General features: G+C 40.2%; 1 protein-coding gene across 8 annotated transcripts in view; it reads right to left on the bottom strand.

The window, feature by feature from the left end:
* Positions 1 to 24,343, bottom strand: part of ZDHHC14 (zinc finger DHHC-type palmitoyltransferase 14) — a 120,818-nt gene that overhangs the window by 24,188 nt on the left and 72,287 nt on the right. For 7 of the 8 annotated variants that reach the window (XM_056567083.1, XM_056567089.1, XM_056567086.1 and 4 more), the window contains 5 exons: positions 20,525 to 20,662; positions 16,656 to 16,704; positions 16,100 to 16,202; positions 12,605 to 12,714; positions 12,300 to 12,402 (listed from right to left, as the gene is read on the bottom strand). In XM_056567083.1, the coding sequence (XP_056423058.1) occupies positions 12,300 to 12,402; positions 12,605 to 12,714; positions 16,100 to 16,202; positions 16,656 to 16,704; positions 20,525 to 20,662 (503 nt within the window). The remainder of the gene's footprint in view (positions 1 to 12,299; positions 12,403 to 12,604; positions 12,715 to 16,099; positions 16,203 to 16,655; positions 16,705 to 20,524; positions 20,663 to 24,343) is intronic. The other variant, XM_056567088.1, reaches the window with a different exon arrangement.

The raw sequence follows: 24,343 nt of genomic DNA, 5'->3' as shown, positions 1-24,343 counted from the left end.
TGGATTCAAGCACATGGACTCCTGAAACAAAGAGCGTGGGCCATTTATATGGATACACCTTAATAAAATGGAAATGGTTGGTGATATTAACTTCCAGTTTGTGGCACATTAGTATATGTGAGGGGGGGAAACTCTTCAAGATGGGTGGTGACCTTGGCGGCCATATTGAATCCAACTTTTGTTTTTTCTATAGGTAGAGGGTCATGTGACACATCAAACGTATTGGGAATTTCACAAGAAAAAACAATGATGTGCTTGGTTTTAACGTAACTTTATTCTTTCATGAGTTATTTACAAGTTTCTGACCTCTTATAAAATGTGTTCAATGTGCTGCCCATTGTGTTGGATTGTCAATGCAACCCTCTTCTCGCACTCTTCACACACTGATAGCAACACCGCAGGAGAAATGCTAGCACAGGCTTCCAGTATCCGTAGTTTCAGGTGCTGCAGAATGGGCAAAACTAAAATTGGACCAGTTTACGCAGAAGATTTTGGTCAGTGATGAGGCAAACTTTTATGTGAATGGTGAAGTTAAACAAAACCACCACTATTGGTCTGACACTAACCCACATTGGATAGATCCCTCCAAGACCGTTGGAACACAAAAATTGATGGTATGGTGTGGTATATGGGGTACAAAGATAGTGGGGCCATTCTTCATCAATGGAAACCTCAAGGCCACTGGATATGCAAAATTGCTACATGATGATGTGTTTCCCTCTTTATGCACTGAAGCTGGCACGTTCCCTGAGTTTTTCCAGCAAGATGGTGTACCACCACATTATGGGTGTCAGGTTCAAGCATTCCTAGATGAACAGTTTCCTGGAAAGTGGATTGGTCGTAGTGGGCCAGTTGAATGGCCCCCAAGGTCTCCCGATCTGAACCCTTAGACTTTTATCTTTGGGGTCATGTGAAGGCAATTGTCTATGCTGGGAAGATACGAGATGTGCAGCACCTGAAACTACGGATACTGGAAGCTTGTGCTAGTATTTCTCCTGCGGTGTTGCTATCAGTGTGTGAAGAGAGAGAAGAGGGTTGCATTGACAATCCAACACAATGGGCAGCACATTGAACACATTTTATAAGTGGTCAGAAACTTATAAAAAACTCATGAAAGAATAAAGTTACGTTAAAACCAAGCACATCATAGTTTTTCTTGTGAAATTCCCAATAAGTTTGATGTGTCACATGACCCTCTTCCTATAGAAAAAACAAAAGTTGGATTCAAAATTGCCGACTTCAATATGGCCGCCATGGTCACCACCCATCTCGAAAAGCTTCCCTCCTCACATATACTAATGTGCCACAAACAGGAAGTTAGTATCACCACCCATTCCCATTTTATTAAGGTGTTTCCATATAAATGGCCCACCCTGTATAATGGCAAGATTTTCACTTCTCTTTTAATCCAAGCGTGAGTTTGGCTTCAATACACTGATGAAAGATACTGATCAAATTTGCAGTCAATGATGTGAACAGAGTTTAGTTTCCGTATTATAGCAGCAATACCTGGCTCCTTTAACCCCTTAAGGACTCAGGGTTTTTCAGATTTTGCACTCACTTTTTCCTCCTTACTGGTACTGGTGTTGCGGCGAGGGTGGTCGCCGCCCAGTGCTAAGCCATTTTATGCTGGGGATGTTAGGGACTTACTCTAAATAGGTGGCCTTGACGTGGCGAGTGGGCTTGTACTTTTTGATAAAAATGTATACTAACAACCTGTTCATTTTTAAATTTATGCTGAGAAGCAAGTAGATCAAAATGCAAATTGTGGATGTGTGACCATGTCTGTTTTCTCTACTTGTATTTATTTATTTTTATTACATAATACTGAAAAGAATTATAACTACATGCACCAAAATTAGTATGTTTAAAATTGTCATCTTCTGACCCCCATAAAACTTAATTTTTCCGCATACGAGGCTATAGGAGGGCTTGTTTTTTGCGCCGCAGACTGTAGTTTTATCGGTACCGGTTTTGTTTTGATGGGACATTTTGATTGCTTTTTATAAATTTCTTTACGGTATAAAAAAATGACCCAAAATATGCAATTTTGTACTTTGGATTTTTTCTTCCCCGTATACGCCATTGACCGCGCAGTTTAATTAATGTTTGTGTGTGTGTATTATATATATATATTTTTTTTTTAACACTTTTTTTTAGTCCCCATAGGGGAGTATTACATGCAATCTTCTGATTGCATACACTGTTCAATGCTATGCCTTAGCATAGCATTGATCAGTGTAATCTGTGCTCAATTGCGCCAGCCTTGCTGAGGCTGGCTGGAGTAACCTAGCAACAATCGGACAGCAAGGAGGCAGGTAAGGGCCTTCCTACTGTCCTCTCAGCTGTTTGGGATGCACGGCAGTCCCGGACAACCCGACTGAGCTGACAGGTACGTTTTTTTTTTTTCCCCCTTTTATTTTAGACGTGGCAATCAACTTTGTTTACCCCGTCTAAGGGGTTAATGATGGGCATCAAAGTGATCTGTGATGTCCGGCATTAGACACGGGTCCTGGCGGCTGATAGCCGCCGGGATCACCCGGCTATGACGCGGTGTCAGCTTTTGAGCCCACGTCATAGCAGGGGAGCGGGCGCAGGGTGTACATGTATGCCGTGCGTCTTAAGGAGTTAAGTGAACCATAGGATTCTGCAATATTGACTATGTTCTTACCAATAAATATGAGGAAAAAAAAGGCACAAATAAACTATCACACCTAAAACGATACCACTTTGACTCTAGCTGCATAACAGGTTTATACGGGGCATGTGGTAGACTTAGACTTTGATATACTGTATAGCGACTTATTATACCAGTCTTCGCAGAGCAAAATAAACTTCTTGTAAAAATTAATTTATATGGTCCCCTCTAATTATGCTAACAATTATATTTAGCTACAGGCGCACTCATATACTAGCTTTCATAATAGCAAGGATTTATACATTGTTCCTTCCAAGAATTAAGCCATCTTAAATTTATTTCCAAAATGATAACTTTGGAAATAGTACAACGATCATTTCTGTTAAGTATTTTACATGTACTCACTTTAGCATGATTGCATGAAAGATATAGAGAGATATATATATCCCTCTCCCTCTCCCTCCCCCTCCCCATATATATATATATATATATATATATATATGTATATATATATATATATATATATATACATACATACATACATACATACATATACAGGGATGTGGAATTTCTACCGCCCGACGCCCGGGACTAGCAGTTTTGGGTGCCGGGCAGGTGAATTTGTCCTGCCCTTAGCCCGGCTTCCGGCAAGCAGGGCCGGACCTGACAAGTGCGGCGGCGGATCTGCAGTCTGTATGGAGCGGGCTCCTGACTCCTGCCCGCTCCATACTCTGCAGCCTGTGTCCTCGGAAGCAGAGCAGGGGAGATGAGAAGCTGTGTATTTGTCTTCTCTCCCCTGCTCTGCAGACGTGCGGGGGGAGATGAGGCGGAGTGGCTTCTTGCTCCCTGTGCAGACCTGCGTCCTCTGCCTTCTCTCCCCCCAGCTGTAGCTTCGGAGAGCTGAGGGGAGGAGGCACGTCTGCACAGGGAGATGCTTGCAGTGCTCTGCAGTATGTATGGACTCTGCAGCCCCCCGCTGTTCTCAGTAGCCGGGGGCCGCCGCTAATAGCCAGCATGCGGTGATCGCCACGGCTGGCTATTAACCCTTTAGATCGCCGCTGTCAAAGAGATGATAGAGATGAAGATAGAGATGAAGATAGAGATGAAGATAGAGATGAAGATAGAGATGAAGATAGAGATGAAGATAGAGATGAAGATAGAGATGAAGATAGAGATGAAGATAGAGATGAAGATAGAGATGAAGATAGAGATGAAGATAGAGATGAAGATAGAGATGAAGATAGAGATGAAGATAGAGATGAAGATAGAGATGAAGATAGAGATGAAGATAGAGATAGAGAAGATAGAGATAGAGAAGATAGAGATAGAGAAGATAGAGATAGAGAAGATAGAGATAGAGAAGATAGAGATGAAGATAGAGATGAAGATAGAGATAGAGATAGAGATAGAGAAGATAGAGAAGATAGAGATGAAGATAGAGATAGAGATGAAGATAGAGATAGAGAAGATAGAGATAGAGAAGATAGAGATAGAGAAGATAGAGATAGAGAAGATAGAGATAGAGAAGATAGAGATAGAGAAGATAGAGATGAAGATAGAGATGAAGATAGAGATGAAGATAGAGATGAAGATAGAGATGAAGATAGAGATGAAGATAGAGATGAAGATAGAGATGAAGATAGAGATGAAGATAGAGATGAAGATAGAGATGAAGATAGAGCTGAAGATAGAGCTGAAGATAGAGCTGAAGATAGAGCTGAAGATAGAGCTGAAGATAGAGCTGAAGATAGAGCTGAAGATAGAGCTGAAGATAGAGCTGAAGATAGAGCTGAAGATAGAGCTGAAGATAGAGCTGAAGATAGAGATGAAGATAGAGATGAAGATAGAGATGAAGATAGAGATGAAGATAGAGATGAAGATAGAGATGAAGATAGAGATGAAGATAGAGATGAAGATAGAGATGAAGATAGAGATGAAGATAGAGATGAAGATAGAGATGAAGATAGAGATGAAGATAGAGATGAAGATAGAGATGAAGATAGAGATGAAGATAGAGATGAAGATAGAGATGAAGATAGAGATGAAGATAGAGCTGAAGATAGAGATGAAGATAGAGATGAAGATAGAGCTGAAGATAGAGCTGAAGATAGAGCTGAAGATAGAGATGAAGATAGAGATGAAGATAGAGCTGAAGATAGAGCTGAAGATAGAGATGAAGATAGAGATGAAGATAGAGATGAAGATAGAGATGAAGATAGAGATGAAGATAGAGATGAAGATAGAGATGAAGATAGAGATGAAGATAGAGATGAAGATAGAGATGAAGATAGAGATGAAGATAGAGATGAAGATAGAGATAGAGATAGAGATGAAGATAGAGATAGAGATGAAGATAGAGATAGAGATGAAGATAGAGATAGAGATAGAGAGATCTCTCACACATACACACACACACCTAGTGCATTCCCAGTGATGGCAGCAAACATATGGTGCAAGAAACTAAAGTTTCATTTTACAGCCTTTTTTATGCAATGTTTACGAAGAGGAAAATTAATGAATTCACTTCTTTAACAACATCAATTTCTGTAGAACTCCAAAGCCTCCAGATTATTGACAGTAATAAATAAGGTGAAGGTGTATTTGACCCTATAAAGATATAAAAATGATGATCCTGAATGCAGGGCAAAGAAAATATGAAAGAATGCTAAAAGATGAAAGGATAAGAAAATAAATGGTTTTTTAATAGGTAAAGCTCTCCAGCTCCTTTCTAGACAACTACTACTCAGCCTATATACTTTGTGAGATATAAGAGCACAAGTTATTTTTCGACTTCACAGTATTTACAGCACTGATGATGACACTCATGTATCATGTAATGATAAAGTGGTTCAGATGTAAAAAGATGTATACTGTGTCTGTATCAACCTGAAAAGGACTTAAATGGGAACTGTCAGATACAAAAACTTTTGATATGTTGTAAAGCAAGCAAAACCAATAGGTTTTGCAACTGCTTTCATTACTGAAAAAGCCAGTAAAACAACTGCGCGCCCTGCCTGCTTGGACACATACTAGTCCTGCTGTGTCCATGCGTCATCACCTATGTCATGGACACACTTCCTTGATTGACAGCTGGAGGAAAAATACTCCCACTGTCAGTTTGTGTCCTTCTACTGTCAGTGAGGACAAGTTGGGAGTTGTAGTTTTGCTAATGCCAGGGAAGATGTGAGCAGACAGCATACTGAGGGAGGGGGGCGAAGACCCCCCCCCCCCCCCCCCCGAGAGGAATTAAAAGTGTAATAAAAAAATAAAGGTGCTAGACACACAAACATTAGATGTACATGGTCAGGATTAGCTACTGAGTGATATATAATGTTTTGGTTGGATCTGACTGGCATGCTTTAACCCCTTAACCCCTTAAGGACTCAGGGTTTTTCCGTTTTTGCACTTTCGTTTTTTCCTCCTTACCTTTTAAAAATCATAACCCTTTCAATTTTCCACCTAAAAATCCATATTATGGCTTATTTTTTGCGTCGCCAATTCTACTTTGCAGTGACATTAGTCATTTTACCCAAAAATGCACGGCGAAACGGAAAAAAAAAATCATTGTGCGACAAAATCGAAAAAAACGCCATTTTGTAAATTTTGGGGGCTTTCGTTTCTACGCAGTGCATATTTCGGTAAAAATTACACCTTATCATTATTCTGTAGGTCCATACGGTTAAAATGATACCCTACTTATATAGGTTTGATTTTGTCGCACTTCTGGAAAAAATCATAACTACATGCAGGAAAATTTATACGTTTAAAAATGTCATCTTCTGACCCCTATAACTTTTTTATTTTTCCACGTATGGGGTGGTATGAGGACTCATTTTTTGCGCCGTGATCTGAAGTTTTTATCGGTATGATTTTTGTTTTGATCGGACTTTTTGATCACTTTTTATTCATTTTTTAATGATATAAAAAGTGACCAAAATACGCTTTTTTGGACTTTGGAATTTTTTTGCGCGTACGCCATTGACCGTACGGCTTAATTAATTATATATTTTTATAGTTCGGACATTTACGCACGCGGCGATACCACATATGTTTATTTTTTATTTTTTTTACACTGTTTTATTTTTTTTATGGGAAAAGGGGGGTGATTCAAACTTTTATTAGGGAAGGGGTTAAATGACCTTTATTAACACTTTTTTTTTACATTTTTTTTGCAGTGTTATAGGTCCCATAGGGACCTATAACACTGCACACACTGATCTCTAATGCTGATCACTGGCGTGCATTAACACGCCTGTGATCAGCATTATCGGCGCTTGACTGCTCCTGCCTGGATCTCAGGCACGGAGCAGTCATTCGTCGATCGGACACCGGGGAGGCAGGTAAGAGCCCTCCCGGTGTCCGATCAGCTGTTCGGGACGCCGCGATTTCACCGCGGCGGTCCCGAACAGCCCGACTGAGCAGCCGGGTCACTTTCACTTTAGAAGCGGCGGTCAGCTTTGACCGCCGCTTCTAAAGGGTTAATATCGCACATCGCCGCGATCGGCGATGTGTGGTATTAGCTGCGGGTCCCGGCCGTTGATTAGCGCCGGGACCGACGCGATATGATGCGGGATCGCGGCGCGTTCCCGCTTCATATCGCGGGAGCCGGCGCAGGACGTAAATATACGTCCTGCGTCGTTAAGGGGTTAAGGACGGACCCATTTTTTACCTCAATGACCAGGCTCTTTTAATTTTTTTATTTGACATGTATTTCTTTAAATGGTAAGAACTTCAGAACGCTTTTTCTGAGCAGAACGATTCTGAGACATTTTTTGTGACATATTTTACTTTATATAAGTGGTGCATTTTTGTTGACACGTGCAGCATTTTTTGTGAAAAACTTCAAAATATTGTGAAAAACTGGGAAAATTTCTGGCTTTTTTTTTTATAAAGTGTACACTGTACGGTAAAAGTGGTGTTATATTTATTCTGTTGGTCAGTACGATTATGGCAATGCTCATTTTATATAGCTTTCTATGTTCTTTTTCCTTTTCTGAGCAAAATTCTTTTGCTGTCATTCATTTTCCAAGAGCCGTAACTTAAAATTTTTTCGTCCGACGCCATTGAGTAAGGGCTTATTTTTTGCGTGATGATCTGTAGTTTTTATTGGTATAATTTTTGTGCTACCTTTTGATCTTTTTTATTCCACTATTTGTACCAAAATTGGGGAATTTGGTGCTTTTTTGTGTGTTTTTTTACGGCGTTCAACGTGCGGGATAATTATAGTTTTATAATACACGTCATTACGGACGTGGCAATACCAATTATGTATACGATTTGTGTTTTTGATCTTTTTTGGTGATAATACAGGGCTTTTATTGGGAAAGTGGCATTTTTTCTTTATTTTTTTAAACTTCATACTTTTATTGAAGAACTTTTTATTTAATTTTTACACTTTTTACAGGTTATACTATGCTGCAATACATATGTACTGCAGCACAGTATGACCTGATGAGCTGCAGACACTACAGCCTGTGCGATCCAGCCTCTGGCTGGATCTCACAGGCTTCCGTAGCAGGCATACAGGAGGTCATGATCTGATCTGCTGCCATAGCAACCAACGGCTACCCATGATCGTATCGTGGTGCCGCCGTTGGAGAACAGGGGAAGAGTGCTCCCTCTGTCACCACCATAGATGCCGTGATCAGGATTGATCACGGCATCTAAAGGGTTAATGCTGCCGGGACCAGCGAGATCACGGCTCCGGCGGGACTCCGGCTGTGAATAACCAGGTGTGTGATTAGCCGGGTCCTGTCGCCGATCGTGTCGGATTATTGGACGTATGCATACGTCCTATAGCGGGAAATGGTTAAAGAAATATTGTAAGGAAAGCCCTTACTATTACCTGTTCTTCAGCCATAAGAACTTTCTGACTTATCAATTGTTTCTCGTATCCTTTGCAGTTGGATATTACATCATGTAAAACCTCCTAAAGGAAACACTGCTGCAAAAGAGAGTTATCCAAACACTGTACCTCTAACTATTCCAGAACTGTATACAGAAAAATGTATGCATAAAAACCACTGTACTTTTAGCACTAAACCTTTACACTAATTTAGGAAGATGTAAGTTATACACTCACCATATTGGCTTTGGTGGTAGGTAGAGTACAGGCAATCTCCAATAATCATTGTGTGTGTACACAGCATAAAACCAGAGAGAAAAGGGTGAGGGAGGGGGAGGAGTCACAGTGCAGGCAACAGTGCAGGCAAGAGAAGGACATGCCCCCTGCCTTTGGGTAGATCAAAGAGACATTGAGCAGCTGTAATATGCTATTTTTTGTGAAATATCGATGATACTTAAAAATGACATGCATATGATCAAGATGAGGTACTGAGCAACGTAAAACTGTTTTTTTTTTTGTGTGTCTTTTTGTGGGATCTGACAGATACGCTTTAAATGGGCACTGAGATTCAAAAACTTTTCATATGTTGTATATATCAGTGTTTCTCAAGCGCAGTCCTCAAGTATCCCCAACAGGTCACATGTTTTTTGGATTTCCTTAGTCTTTTACAGGTGATATTATAATTAGTTAATCAGGCATCACCACAGTTATATCACCTGTGAAAGATTATGAAAATCCTGAAAACATGACCAGCTGGGGGTACTTATGGACCACGCTTGAGAAACACTGGTATATCTTGGATAAAACATAAAAATGTTTTAAGGTTTATTAGAATAGTTAATTTTTATAGAAATCATGGCTTATAAAATCATGGTTTGTCCAAGCTGAAGCACAGGCATGGACAAAATCCAGTAAGTGAGGGTGGGCTAGCACTCCTCTGTGCTCTCTCCTGTCTGATAGCACTCCTCTGTGCTCTCTCCTGTCTGATAGCACTCCTCTGTGCTCTCTCCTGTCTGATAGCACTCCTCTGGGCTCTCTCCTGTCTGATAGCACTCCTCTGGGCTCTCTCCTGTCTGATAGCACTCCTCTGGGCTCTCTCCTGTCTGATAGCACTCGTCTGTGCTCTCTATCAGACAGGGGACAGCACAGAGGAGTGCTAGCCCACCCTCACTTACTGGACTTTGTACATGCCTGTACTTCAGCTTGGACAAAGTCACGATTTTATAAGCAACTATTTCTATAAAAATAAAATTTTCTTATGAAGTATAATATAAAGGTTATTGTTTTGCCAAGATGTACATTATAAAACATTTTTTGTATCCGACAGTGCCCATTTAAGGGTTTGATAATTTTTCTGATGTGCATATGTGCACAAATCTTGTTTCAAAATCCTATATTATAGTTAAAACTAAGTATCACAAAAAAAAAAAAGTTAATATGCAATCAATTTGCCCGGCACAGACAAACATTCCCAGATCCCAGTATTAATAGGTTGAAGAGCATCTGTTTTTTCCAGCTCTAAGTTAATGATCTGTCGGCAGAAAGAAATTGTTTAAGTCATTCTCCGACATGGCTTGCTAAGCAACACTGTAATGAATTAATTTTTCCATCTGGACATTGACTTATTTTGTTGGTGGGGGAAAAATCTAAATGGCGACAAAATATATGTTAGCACCAGTGTCCATGCTTGCAGAATACTTGTTCTATAAGTCAACAATCACAGTAAACTTGTGTGTAATTCATTAGTCATGACCGCGAGATATTCACCGAGACAAAGCAATTGAAATTTAGAACATTGCATAAAAATAATATTAGTCATATAAAGAGGGAATAAACTAGAAGAATAGCATTGTCTGGATATACACAGATCAGCTATAAAATTGATTTTCTTGTGATAAGGGCAAACAAAGGTGTGGGATACATTAGGCAGCAAGTGAACAGTCAGTTAGTTCTTGAAACTGATGTGTTGGAAACTGGCAAAATCAGTAAGTTAAGTATCTGACAAGGACCAAATTGTGATGGCTTGAATATTTTATCAGAGCATCTTCAAAACAGCCAGTTTTGTTGTAAGGTCAAAATAAGTGGTAAACCAGCAATGGGTGCCCCAAGTTAGAGAACATGCCACCAGAATTTACCATATATAACACGTGGCGGCGTGGGATATAAGGTAAAATCTTCTTCCTAACCATTACTGGGGGATATTCCTGCCATCAGGGATAAGGAGATATGATGTTTAGTGTATCTCCCCGACCTCGTAAGTACTCCTCTGGGTGAGGGGCTATACTTACCTAGTCCTGCGGCTATAATCCCACCCCCTCAACATTACTGACAACCCCCTGCATCGATCCACTCCCTAAGCAGACACAGCAGAATGATGACGCGGGCAGTGTTTGAGCTGTCAGACACGGCGTGATCACAGACAGAGCAGTGGAACTAGGTGAGTATAGCTTCCCTCCCAGGAGACTACTTACAGGGCTGACTGGAGACAGTTTAAAACAGATCACAGATTCAAGAACCCTAAAGGGATTTAAACACCACCGCCCCCCCCATGCAAAAAAAAAAAAACACAAAAAAAAAAAAAAACCACCAGGGCGTAAATGTAGACCTTGTAGCATTAAATGACTATGAAGCAATCACACCATAGGCGGTGAATGACTGCTACTCATCAGACACTCACTGCAAATGAAGGGGGGCAGCAATCCGGTTCTCTCTCATTAACCCTTTAGATGCTATGATGAATGCCAGTCACAGCGTCTAAAAGGCATGAATGAAAAAAGCTTGGTAGCTCAGCGTGCTCACTGGACCCCTGCAACATGATAGCAGGGGTCCGATCAGCTAAAGTGTTCCCTTACCTGCCTTTCGACCGCTGTAACAATGCTCTAATGTTGCAATATGGCTCAGCAAGGCAGTATCAGTGGCGTATCAATCACACTGTATAATGCTATGCAATTACAGTACATTTTACAGTAAATGCCACCCACTGATTGCATATAGAAGATCCCTATGGGGACTTAAAAAGAATGAAATAAAAATGCTTATGTTTTGGCACCTCAACTCTTTTGCAAACCTAAAATGGTACAAGAGAAACAAATAAGAAGGAGGTCCCAAAATTCATGCAGCACAAGTTAAGCTGCGCTCTAGGGCAATACAAGGGATATTTCTAAAGATTTTGGAAATTTTCATGAAAATGTGCTAGTAAACTTCTAAGCCCTTTAAGAGCCTACTATATTTCTTAAAAGCAGAGCATTTCAAATCCTAAAAAATGTTCATTGTTAAAAAATTGAAGTTTTTTCCCCAAATGATTGCTGAAGGTATCAAAGTTTACCAATAATGTACAATACAATCTTAGAACCACTTGGAGAAAAACCATTACAAAAGTTACAATCACACAGAGTGAAACACTTCAGATTTGAAAAATGGACCTTTCTAATAAAAAAATTACAGAACACAGTGGTTTTCTGATACTTTTGCATGCTCATGTGAATAATACAAAATCCACACATACATTAGCACATTGTGTGACCACATGATCCTGTAAAGCCTTTTCATTACTATATTTTCTCTTTTTTCCCTACACTAAGCATTTTGGAATTCATAACGTGTTTTACCACTATAAAACTGGCATAGCATCTTGGGATGGCCTGTCAATCCACGCAATAGTATCATATGCAGCATGTGTTATCTTCAACTCACAATCGGCAGCAGCGGGCTGCAGTCGATTAACTATTTTATACGATACATATTTAAAATCCTTTGAAATGGAGTACCATATGTAACTTTCACAGTTTCTGAATGACAATACTTAGCTCATCTTACCATATTGCTCTGGGATTGAGTAGAACCATACATAGTCAATCCATTGGATGGTGTGACTGACTGTGCCATATCAGCTTGCACAATTCCTCTGCGGTCAATTAGGCTTAAAAGGAAAATAAGGAAATAATTACATCAACAGAAACAGCAGAACAAAAAAAGATCTTCCTTTTTCTGTGTCACAGAACCAGGCATTGTCTATTCTTATGGAAGTGACATACATAGGGAATCGGAAGTCATTTCAAAAGGCTTGAATTGATGCTGGGCAATAAGTAGGAAGAGAAAAGCAGTAGTTTCAGTAACCTTACCTAGGGTTCACTGGTCCACAAAGTGCAGCACAGCAATTTGTAAAAATATTCCCATAGCTATAAGGATTATAATTTTCTTTCCCTCGTTTACTTGACCAGGAACCTTTAATCTGCAATAAAAGAATAAAATTACTTTTAGTGTCTGCAATTTCTACAAGCAACAACTAATATCTACACAAGTATTACGGGGGATGTGAGTTTGGGTTTAACATTTCCAAAAATGGACTGGACAAAAGTTATTGCCACCCTTAACTTAATATTTGGTTGCACACCCTTTGGAAAAAGTAACTGAAATCAGTTGCTTCCTATAACCATCAATAAGCTTCTTACAACTCTCAGCCAGAATGTTGGACCACTCTTCCTTTGCAAACTGCTCCAGGTCTCTCGTATTGGAAGGACGCCTTTTCCTAACAGCAATTTTAAGATCTCTCCACAGGTGTTCAATGGGATTAGATCTGGACTCATTGCTGGCCACTTCAGAACTCTCCAGCACTTTTTTGCCATCCAATTCTGGGTGCCACCCGAAGACCCAACATCTTGGACGTAAACCCAGCTTTCTGACACTGGTCTGTACAGCGCAACCCAAAATCCGTTGGTAATCCTCAGATTTCATGATGCCTTGCACACATTCAAAGCACCCAGTGCCAAAGGCAGCAAAACAAAAACAAAACATTGTTGAACCTCCACCATATTTCACTGTAGGTACTCTGTTCTTTTCCTTGTAGGCTAAATTCCATTTTCGGTAAACAGTAGAATGATGTGCTTTACCAAAAAGCTCTATCTTGGACTCATCTGTCCACAAGACTTTTTCCCAGAAGGATTTTGGCTTACTCAAGTTCATGTTGGCAAAATCTAGTCTTGCTTCTTTATATCTCTGTGTCAGCAGTGTGGTCCTTCTGGGTCTCCTGGCATAGCGTTTCATTTCCTTTAAATGTCGACGGATAGTTCACGTTGACACTGATGCTCCCTGAGCCTGCAGGACAGCTTGAATATCTTTGGAACTTGTTTGGGGCTGCTTATCCACCATCCGGACTATCCTGCGTTGACACCTTTCATCCCTTTTTCTCTTCTGTCCATACCCAGGGAGATTAGCTACAGTGCCATGGTTTGCAAACTTCTTGATAATGTTGCGCACTGTGGACAAAGGCAAATCTAGATGGACTTTGGAGATGGACTTGTAACCTTGAGATTGTTGATATTTTTCTACAATTTTGGCTCTCAAGTCCTCAGACAGTCCTCTTCTCTTTCTGTTGTCCATGCTTAGTGTGGCACATAGACACACAATGCAAAGACTAAGTGAACTTCTCTTCTTTTTATCTGCTTTCAGGTGTGATTTTTATATTGCCCACACATGTTTCTTGCCCCCAGGTGAGTTTAAAGAAGCATCACTTGCTTGAAACAATCTTATTTTTCCACAATTTTGAAAGGGTGTCAATTTTGTCCAGCCCATTTTTGGAGTTTGGTGTGACATTATGTCCAATTTGCTTTTTTTCCCTCTTTTTTTTGTTTAATTCCAATACAAACAAAATGAAATAAACATGTGTATAGCAAAACGTGTTACTGCAATCCTTTTCTGTGAGAAATACTTCATTTTCTAGAAAAATTTCAGGGGTGCCAACATTTATGGCTATGACTGTACACACACACACATATATATTTAATTTTTTTATTTATTACATACACACACACACAGATATATATATATATATATATATATATATATATATATACATACATACATACACACATTCAAAAAATCTTCAGACCTTTTCACATATTTATTTATATAGGCTTATTTGAGAAAACAAAAAAAAAATCCAGAAAAACACATTTCAAATAAGTGATCAATCAATTTGAATTTTACTGAAATAAGTATGTGATCACTTATGATTTTTGGCTCCCAGCTGCCTTTTATACAGGTAACAAATTGATATGAGGAGCATTCTCTTAAAGGAAGTGTTCGTAATCTCAGCTTGCTACCTATGTAAAAGCTATCCAAGGATGTCAGGGACAAGTTTGTAGACCTATACTGCAATAGGCTACAAGAACATGGTCAAGCAGTTTGTTGAGAAGTTAAAAGTAGTTGGTGCAATTATTTGCAAATTAAAGAAACACAAAATACTTGGTCAGGGGCTTCATGCAATATCTCACTCTGTGAAGCTACAATGATTATGAGAGTGGTGAGGAATTAGCCCAATAGGATCTTGCCAATGATCTTAAAGGGGTACTCCGGTGAAAACCTTTTTTCTTTTAAATCAACTGGTGGCAGAAAGTTAAACATATTTGTAAATTACTTCTATTAAAAAATCTTGATCCTTCCTGTACTTATTAGCTGCTGAATACTACAGAGGAAATTATTTTCTTTTTGGAATGCTCTCTGATGACATCACGAGCACAGTTCTCTCTGCTGACGTTATTATAATAATAACACTTTATTTATGGTTGTCCTTAGAGGGATTTGAACTTAAGTCCCCAGCACTGCAAGGCAGCAGTGCTAACCACTGAGCCACCATGCTGCCCTTAGCATATATCTGCTATGCATGGTTGCATTGTAAAACAATTTACAAATATGTTTAACTTTCTGACAGTTGACTTAAAAGAAAAAAAGGTTTTCACCGGAGGACCCCTTTAAAGGAGAACTCCAGAATATATAAAATTGTCCCCCATACTGCTGGCAGTAAAAAAATAAAGATATACATACCTTCCTCCACTCCCCCGGGGCCTCCGGTAACCGGCTACGGTCTCTGCCGCGATCCTCTTCCTGGTTGCTGGGTGTCGGCGAGTCATACTGCGCTCAGCCAATCACCGGCCACAGTTAAGTCCCGACTCGGCCGGCGATAGGTTGAGCGGCAGTGTGAGAACGCTTCAGGACACAAAATTCTTCACTACACCGGCACCTGCTGCGGGGGCAGAAAACGTCACACTGCCGCTCAGCCTATCACCGGCCGAGTCGGGACTTCACTGTGGCCGGTGATTGGCTGAGTGCAGTATGACTCGCCGACCACCAGCAACCAGGGAGAGGATTGCAGCGGAGACCAGGGCCGGTTACCGGAGGCCCCGGAGGAACCTCTAGCTATCACGCCCCCTCCCGTAGGCTTGCATTGAGGGGCGGAGTGTGACGTCACACGGGGGCGGAGGCATGACGTCACACTCCGCCGGTCCTGCGGTCGCCCGTAATCAGACCCGGAGCGAACACGCTCCGGGGACTGATTACAAACGGGGTGCCGCATGCATGATCTAGTTACTTAGGGGGAGATTTACCAAAACCTGTCCAGAGGAAAAGTTGCTGACTTGCCCATAGCAACCAATCTGATTGCTTCATTCATTTTTCAGAGGGCAATGCGATCTGACTGTTTGATAAGGGCAACTCAGCAACTTTTCCTCTGGACAGGTTTTGATAAATCTCCCCCTAAGTAACTAGAAACATTTTTAAACCTCTGAAGTATCAGCAAACATATTTGAACCAAATAAGCAATATACAGTTCCTGTACTTACATCTTCATTGGTTGTTTGATTTGAACTGATCAAATATGTGTGGAAACCTGACAGGCCAACAATTGACCAAACAGAAAAGAAGCACACCACAGCTTCTAGGACAGTGATATAAAAGTCAAGGAAGTTACACAATGAAGAAACATTAAACACATTTCTACCAGCAATTATTTATGCCCCATAAATATTAAGCAGGGAGGCAATATACTGGAGGCAATATCGCTAGTAAGCAGCCCCACAATTCAGCTATCAATGGTTTGTGTGGCTAAAAGAGGACCGTGAGTTAACAAGATCACATGGAATTCCTCAAATAAAGAAGAGTAGTAAAATATGAATACAGCTGTGTTCTTTGTCAATGACTGGACAGCTAGGAAAATATTCTTTCTTCCAAAATTCAAGGAGAATATTGTTTTGACTGAACACTGCCAAATCAAAAGATAAAAATAACCTGTACAAATAAAAATAGAAGCCAAGGAATGTATCTTCCTACATTATTTGAAATAAAAGCAGATCAGTAGTAAATCTTTACTACAATAGTGAGAAATCTTGTAAAGGATATCTTGCAGGACTGTCCTTTAAGGCATTGAGAAACCCTGATTGCTGAGAACCTAGAAATAAACAAAAAAGAAAATAAGGGCTAGGCAACACAACAGAACATATTGGCTCACACATATAACGCAATTTATGCAGAATTTTGGTTAAAAAAACATTTAATATGGTTCTGTACACAAACTTCAAAGTAAAATATTATTCTATAAACAGGGAAGGCTAGGAGCCATAAGGATTGGTGTGTTTGGATCATGTTCAGGTCAATCAGGAGCTTGATTCAACATGGATGCACATTTGGCTTTATGGCTTTCTAATCTGATTTCTGTAAGAATTAGTGCAGACATTTTTGTGGGAAATCTAAGCAGTGTGAACATACCCCCCTCGTGCCAGATAATAAAAACCACCATATAAATGTATTCTACTTACAAACACACACTTACTTAGAGGCTACTATGTGTTCATACAACACTGTACAAAAACTGGACATTGCAATGTGAAGCATTTTAGCATAAATCAGCTGCATACCTAAATTAATGCATCTTTGTAGTAGTCTACAGGGAAACTGGCATCTTTCTCTCCTTTCCCCTCTCTCTCCCATGTAGTTCACCTTTTCATGCCTGTAGGTGTTCTGTTAATTTAAAGAAATCTCTTCGGACATCATAGAACATCTATCAAAGGGCAACAAGTATGCCCATTACCCGAACTGTGTCTGCTATGTTCTGAGAGACCAGTATATTCCTAGATGCAGCCTCATGCTCACTGCTCATGCCTGCCTCCTGACTGCAAAATATGTCACAAAGTAACTCCTCAAATCACAAGCAGGAGGCAAAAAAAAGACAAGATAGAGCTGTATGTCATAACATTCACTGGGGTGTCAGCAGATACAGGACACAGGCAGTGTGAATCAGGAGTTCTATAACACTGCAACTAATCATTGTAACGACTCCCCTACAATATAACTACTCTCCTGGTCATTCAGACAGCGCAGAAATGATATCAGCACATAGAGGAATAAAAAAGGAGGGAGAGTGTACAAACTGGAATACCACAAAACGAATACAGAACAGCTTAATCAAGGGCTGTGCCTGATCCAAAACATTGGGACCTCAATGACGTCCAAAACAGAGCCCTGGCTCTCAGTGCTGCATGGACCGTGTGTTGACACTCACTCCATGTACTGTCTATGGGAACCCCAGTGTAACCCGAGTGTGGTATTTCCTGCTCTCCCATAGAAAATGCATGTACTCTCTGCCATGGTACCTTCAGCTTGTGAACATCCTGAGAAGCAGCATTTTCAAATTGGGTGACCTGTCTGTTGGAAGGCAGACTCAGTCACCCGAACCACAAGAACACCGACGTTACCAGGACATCACAGGATCCAACAACCCCGATCCCCGCCCTGCCACCAAGAAGGACGGGTAAGCGGTACATAGTACTGGCGATTTCTTACCACCATCTACAGCCGTCTTTGCGCATATGCGTAAATAAATTTCTCTATGGATGCGATACAAACTTTCTCCATTACGCTACTAACTCTCTCTGTGGATGCGATACCTACTGTACACTAACTTTAAACTGTGTATCGACTTACCAGCTAGTAACTCTATAACATCACCAGTTCAGTACTATTCCACCTTACCTAGTGGGCCAAATATTGTGGGAATGCAGCGCATGCAAGCACACAGCAAACAAGCATTGGAAAGACCAAAAGCTGCGCTGACTAAACCTCAGTGACAGAATTTCTTATTTATATTGTTTGTTGCACTATTATTTATATGCAACTATTTTATTTATATTGATCTGTATTTTTAAGCGGAGGGGATTGCAAAGATCCTGCAACCCCCGTTACTATTCTGTGTACGGACTAATAAATCTACAGTGTAGCTAGGACATTAGCATACGATCCTTTTTTAAAACACTTACCATTAACTCTTCACTACAGAACACTCATACATTCAGCTACTATAATCTATATATATGAACATATAAATTAACTTCTAATTGACCCATACTCTAAAGTAACATTAACCCACTCTATATCCCACTTCCATCCACGACGACACAGAGTAGTCCTTGAGAACCTGCCATTTGCTATTTTTGCCAAGATACTGCTCCATGCAGCAGAAACAGCCAGGGCCCCATTCTGGAGATCTCAGGATGGCTAGAGGATAAGAGAAAGCTTTTGACTAGTATTTCAATGACCGTTGCTCATAATGGCTTGGTTCACAAAGTATGGATGCGATTGAGCTTAAACATATTGAATAGCTAGAATAAAGTTTCAAAACTACAACTCCCAGCAAGCCCGGGCAGCCATCGGGTGTCCGGGCTTGCTGGGAGTTGTAGTTTTGAAACCTCTGGAGGTCCGCAGGTTGAAGACCACTGCGGCCTTCGACATCATCCAGCCCCCTCTCACCCCCTTTAGTTCTGTACAGTACTCGCCTCCGCTCGGCGCTGGTCCGGTGCTGCAGGACTGTCCGGTGAGGAGGTCGTCCGGTGGGATAGTGGTTCCGGGCTGCTATCTTCACCGGGGAGGCCTCTTCTAAGCGCTTCGGGCCCGGCCCCAGAATAGTCACGTTGCCTTGACGACGACGCAGAGGTACGTTCATTACCAACGTACTTCTGCGTCATCGTCAAGGCAACGCCTCTATTCTGGGCCCGAAGCACGGAGAAGAGGCGCCCCCGGTGAAGATAGCAGCCCGGAACCACTATCCCACCGGACGACCTCCTCTCCGGACAGTCCTGCAGCACCGGACCAGCGCCGAGCGAGCGGAGGCGAGTACTGTACAGAACTAAAGGGGGTGAGAGGGGGCTGGATGATGTCGAAGGCCGCAGTGGTCTTCAACCTGCGGACCTCCAGAGGTTTCAAAACTACAACTCCCAGCAAGCCCGGACAGCCGATGGCTGCCCGGGCTTGCTGGGAGTTGTAGTTTTGAAACCTCTGGAGGTCCGCAGGTTGAAGACCACTGAGGGCGGATGATGAAGGGGGGGGTGGGATGATGACAACGGGATGATGAAGGGGGGTGGGGATGATGACAAGGGGATGATGAAGGGGGGGTGTGGAATGATGACAAGGGGATGATGAAGGGGGGTGGGGATGATGACAAGGGGATGATGAAGGGGGGTGTGGGATGATGACAAGGGGATGATGAAGGGGGGGTGTGGGATGATTACAAGGGGATGATGAAGGGGTGTGGGATGATGACAAGGGGATGATGACAGGTGATGATGATGAGGGTCTGGATGATGACAGGGTGATGATGATGAGGATGTTAATGACGGGGGTCTGGATGATGACAGGGGGGGATGATGTATTTCCCACCCTAGGCTTATACTCGAGTCAATAACTTTTCCTGGGATTTTGGGTTGAAATTAGGGGCCTCGGCTTATACTTGGGTCGGCTTATACTCGAGTATATACGGTAATGATAAAGCATTTGTTAATCTGGGCAAAAAATTATGAGAATTACATAAGTCATTTATGTGGGGTATTGAATACATTAAAATAAATTAAAAATTCATTAGTAGTTTTGAGAAAAGTAGGTCAACCTGCTCAAGTCTACTGTTAAATGCAACGTGCCATTGAAAGGATAATCATGTTAAAGAGGCAAAGCCCATACACTTCCATCTCCTTACATATTTACCCAGAATTATTATTATTTTTTTTTCAAATTTACACAGAATTTTTTTCTTTTTCTGAGAGCTTTATCAAACTATGGAATGAATCATAGAAGGTTGGAAAAAGCAACTGCTGCCCTTTATATTCTTATAAGATGGTCCCAATAAACCATGCAATCTTTTACATGCAAATAAATTAAACGCACCACGAAACAAACTGAGATGAAAAGATAAATCAAACAATGGCATCCCTCTGCATACTTACGAAGTATAACGTGCGTGATAACGAAAGCAAATATAAAGACTGTCAGAAATGACAGAGATAAAATGAACATGTAAAAAAATCTGTAGTTTCTTTTCCCCACGCAGTTTCCCACCCAGGGACAGTGGTGATCAAAGCGCTCTGAAATGAGAGGCAAAAAACAAAAGATATATATATATATGGCATAGAATTAATCAAATGTTTTATATCTGTGAAATAACATGCATGAATGTGATCATGACAGTCAGAATGTGGAAATTACAAGTACATGAAAAACTATTTAGATATTTGCTAGATCTTTTTAGGGCACATTCAAACTACATATTTTCTGAGCAGACCTCAATTTAGAATTTACGCTGCAGCAGCCTCACATTATTATTATTGGGATTCAGCTGCACTATTCACACTACTGAATTTCTGTGCCAGACGTTATGGTCCCAGACTCCGCCAAAATAATTAATATGTTCATTCTATCGGCGGAGTCCGCTCTGACATGCATTGGCATCTATAGAGACTGAGCATTTCCGAGCGGTCGAGCACTGGCTTGTTTTGCTGGCGCCTGCAACAGACAGAATCTCCACCCGGAATATCTCTGGGTGCAGATTCCATAGTGTGAATGAGCCCTATGTCATCTCAGTTCATCGCAAAGTTTAAAAAAAAAAAAAAAAAAAAAAAAAAAAAAACTGCAGCAGTATTATTATTATAATTATAGAAAGAAAAAAAAAAAACACTTTACACTCACCCGTTGAACAATTCACCACTGGTGGTAAATACAGTCTTTATTTCCATTCTAGCAGCAATGACATGCAGTACCCCCACAGTCAATCACTGGCTGCAGTATTAATATCAGTTAAGAGTGGCATGTGATCACCGACTAAGAGGGACCCCACTGCTAGAGTGGCAAGGCTTTTTTTAAATAATTTTTTAGACATTTGCTACTAGGTTTTTTTTTGCCCTTTTTACAGCCTATTTGAATCTATATCATGTTAAACCTGTATAAAAAAAAATACGATCATATCAGAATGAACCACAGTCAGGTTGTTGAGGCAACTAATGCCTAGCGAGTATTGTGCACAAGTTCTATTCTTATTAATGGTACCTGTGCATGATACTCGCTGGCCATCAGGTGGTTGCCAAGGCCACTCAAGCATCCATAATGTAGTTACATCTCTCCACACCAGTCAGATCGTGCAAGAGTATGTCTGGACAACCACTTTCTAAAATATTTCTTATAGTCTGGTGTTTTTCCTGAAATTAGTCTTTTATGATTAATGGGAAGGGTAAAAGTATATCATGTTTAGTTCTAGCAGTCAATGAGACTATGCATGTGCAGTCTATCTTCACTTAAAAGGTGTTATTTGAAAATTACAGCTTGTCACTTATCCATAGGATAATCGTGAGAATGAAGCATGACCTCTAATTTCTTCATAGTAAGTTAATGGAGCATCTCATGAACATTTGGGGTCTGAGTGGTCAGAAAACTACAGTTTGGATAGATACAATTTATTTATCCTATAACCCCTTTTAAAATAACAAAGGGTAACGAACTATTGAAAGTCTAATTTGGTAGAAATCCTGGAGGAAGTGTCACCACATTCAGGTTATTTGATTTAGTTTTTGAAGCCAAAAAGAAACATATCATAAATTAATACTTGTCTTAATAAAAATGTAACTTGTCTCAGTTTATTCTTCACTTTAACTTAAACTGCGTCACAAAAACCTGGATGGCAGAACACACCATGAACTACCTATGAAACTATCACTGGGTAACTGAATTTAAAAAGGAAGAAAGGAAAAAATGTATACTATTTTTATTGTGAATATATCAATAAGCAAGCATACAATATGTGCACACATTGAAAGTGTTCTGTCAGATCAATGCCATATTCATAAACCAATCTATTAGAACATTAATTATGTAAAGCATCCAGCCCTGCAAGTTTTTTTTGTGAACATAAGAAATGCAAATTAGCTTTCCTCCAAAAAGGAAGAAAACTACCGTATACTAACCAAACAAAAGGAATAGTCACCCATCTGCACACAGCTGTTTCAGAGTCACTGCCCCTTTTCAATATAGGACAGGTTTATAAAGTACACAGGCCAACACGTAGGGACAGGAAAACTAAACAGAATACAGAATGTTGAGTAATACTATTAATATGTCAAAATAAACTGAAAACAACTAACACAAGAAAGTAGGGCTGACACCAAAAAAGCAACTGTTTGCAAACAGTGCTCAATAAACTAACTATAGTCTGCTAAAAGTGGTCCATAGTTTGATGATAGAGCTCAAGAAAACCCCAAGGAGTCCAAGTTCCCCATAGCTACCCTTCAGGACTTCAGACATCATCGGTAGATGAAGGAATGAAAACAAATGGCGCTCTATATCCCACTACCACTAAACTGGAGACACAATAGTCTTGCTTCAACATTATCTGCTCTTTCAGTTTATTACAAAGAGAAATTGATGCATGAGAACCCAGTTATTGAGCTATTGATGGAAAAAAAATGAAATAGAATATTTTATTGCAGTTTTTGACAATACAGTAACTCCGAAAATCTAGCTGGGTACTGGGTTTCATATTAAGGAGTCAATGCGGGGAGATCCCATTTCATATTAAAGTGATCTATTTTTCTAAAGAATATTATATATATATATATATATATATATATATATATATATATATATATAAAAAATGTATATATATATATTTAGCAAAAAACAACCATGGCCCCTGGACACAGATCGGTTTGCGAATTTCTACTCTTTGTTCATTCCAGCTTTTTCCAGATGACGTTTACCTCATTGGTTATTCACATGGTGTTCCACTATATCAACTTTACTGTACTTAATAGGAAATGTATGTTCTTTTTTTAACTTTAGCCATTACTTATGAACCAACTGTCTATATATGTACGGTAACAGTTAAAAGGTGTTCTCAAATCGCACAATTCTTGCTGTTAGATGATTGATATCAGATGCATCACATCACTAGAATACGGTAAAGGCAGTAAATGCTCAGAGATTACAGTGTACTAGCTGCCTATAGTGTTGTGTCTGTGTTCTGTTTACATAGATATATACAAACACACACTTTTTTTGTGAATATACACATACATGCACACTTTTTGGTGGTTCTGGAAAGTGAACATGTTAAAAATAAGAACAATCAACCTATTTTGCAATAGTCAAAGTACCATCATATAGGGGATGCGTGTATGTCCCACGCATTTTTGTGCTTTCTCTTGAAATACCACGTGAGCCCTCTTTCAGTCACTGTGTTTGTCTTTTTAATTTTCAATAAACCACCTCAAGGGGAGTCTGGATTTGTGTGGATAGAATGTTAATCCAGGTATTTATTCTGATTGCCATATTGGGGTCATGAAGGAATTTTTCCTCTGTTATGGGGCAATTGACATCAGCCTCATGGGGGTTTTTGCCTTCCTTTGGATCAACACAATAGGGTTCTAGGTTGAACTCTATGAGCATAGTTTTTAAAAAGTGTACCTGTCGTCAAAAACTTTTCACATAATGGAGATAATGAAGATAATACAATTATAATATATAATATACATTGGTTAAAAAATGTGTATATTTATGGGTAAAAAAGTGCTGTCCCTGCAGCTATTGCCTGTGAGGAGTCCGAATACAGGAAGTGAGGACAGGACAAGCAGGGCTCTGTGCAGGATCCTGGCTCAGGAGTCCTGCTTGTCCACCCTCCCTTCCTATATTTGGACTCCTCATAGAGGGACACAGGCAATAGCTGCAAGGACCAAAATATACATATTTTTTCATAAAATGGTATTATCTAGGTTATACAA

Source organism: Hyla sarda, chromosome 3, assembly GCF_029499605.1.
Source record: "Hyla sarda isolate aHylSar1 chromosome 3, aHylSar1.hap1, whole genome shotgun sequence".
Lineage (NCBI taxonomy): Eukaryota > Metazoa > Chordata > Amphibia > Anura > Hylidae > Hyla > Hyla sarda.
This window is presented reverse-complemented; position numbering and strand designations above follow the sequence as displayed.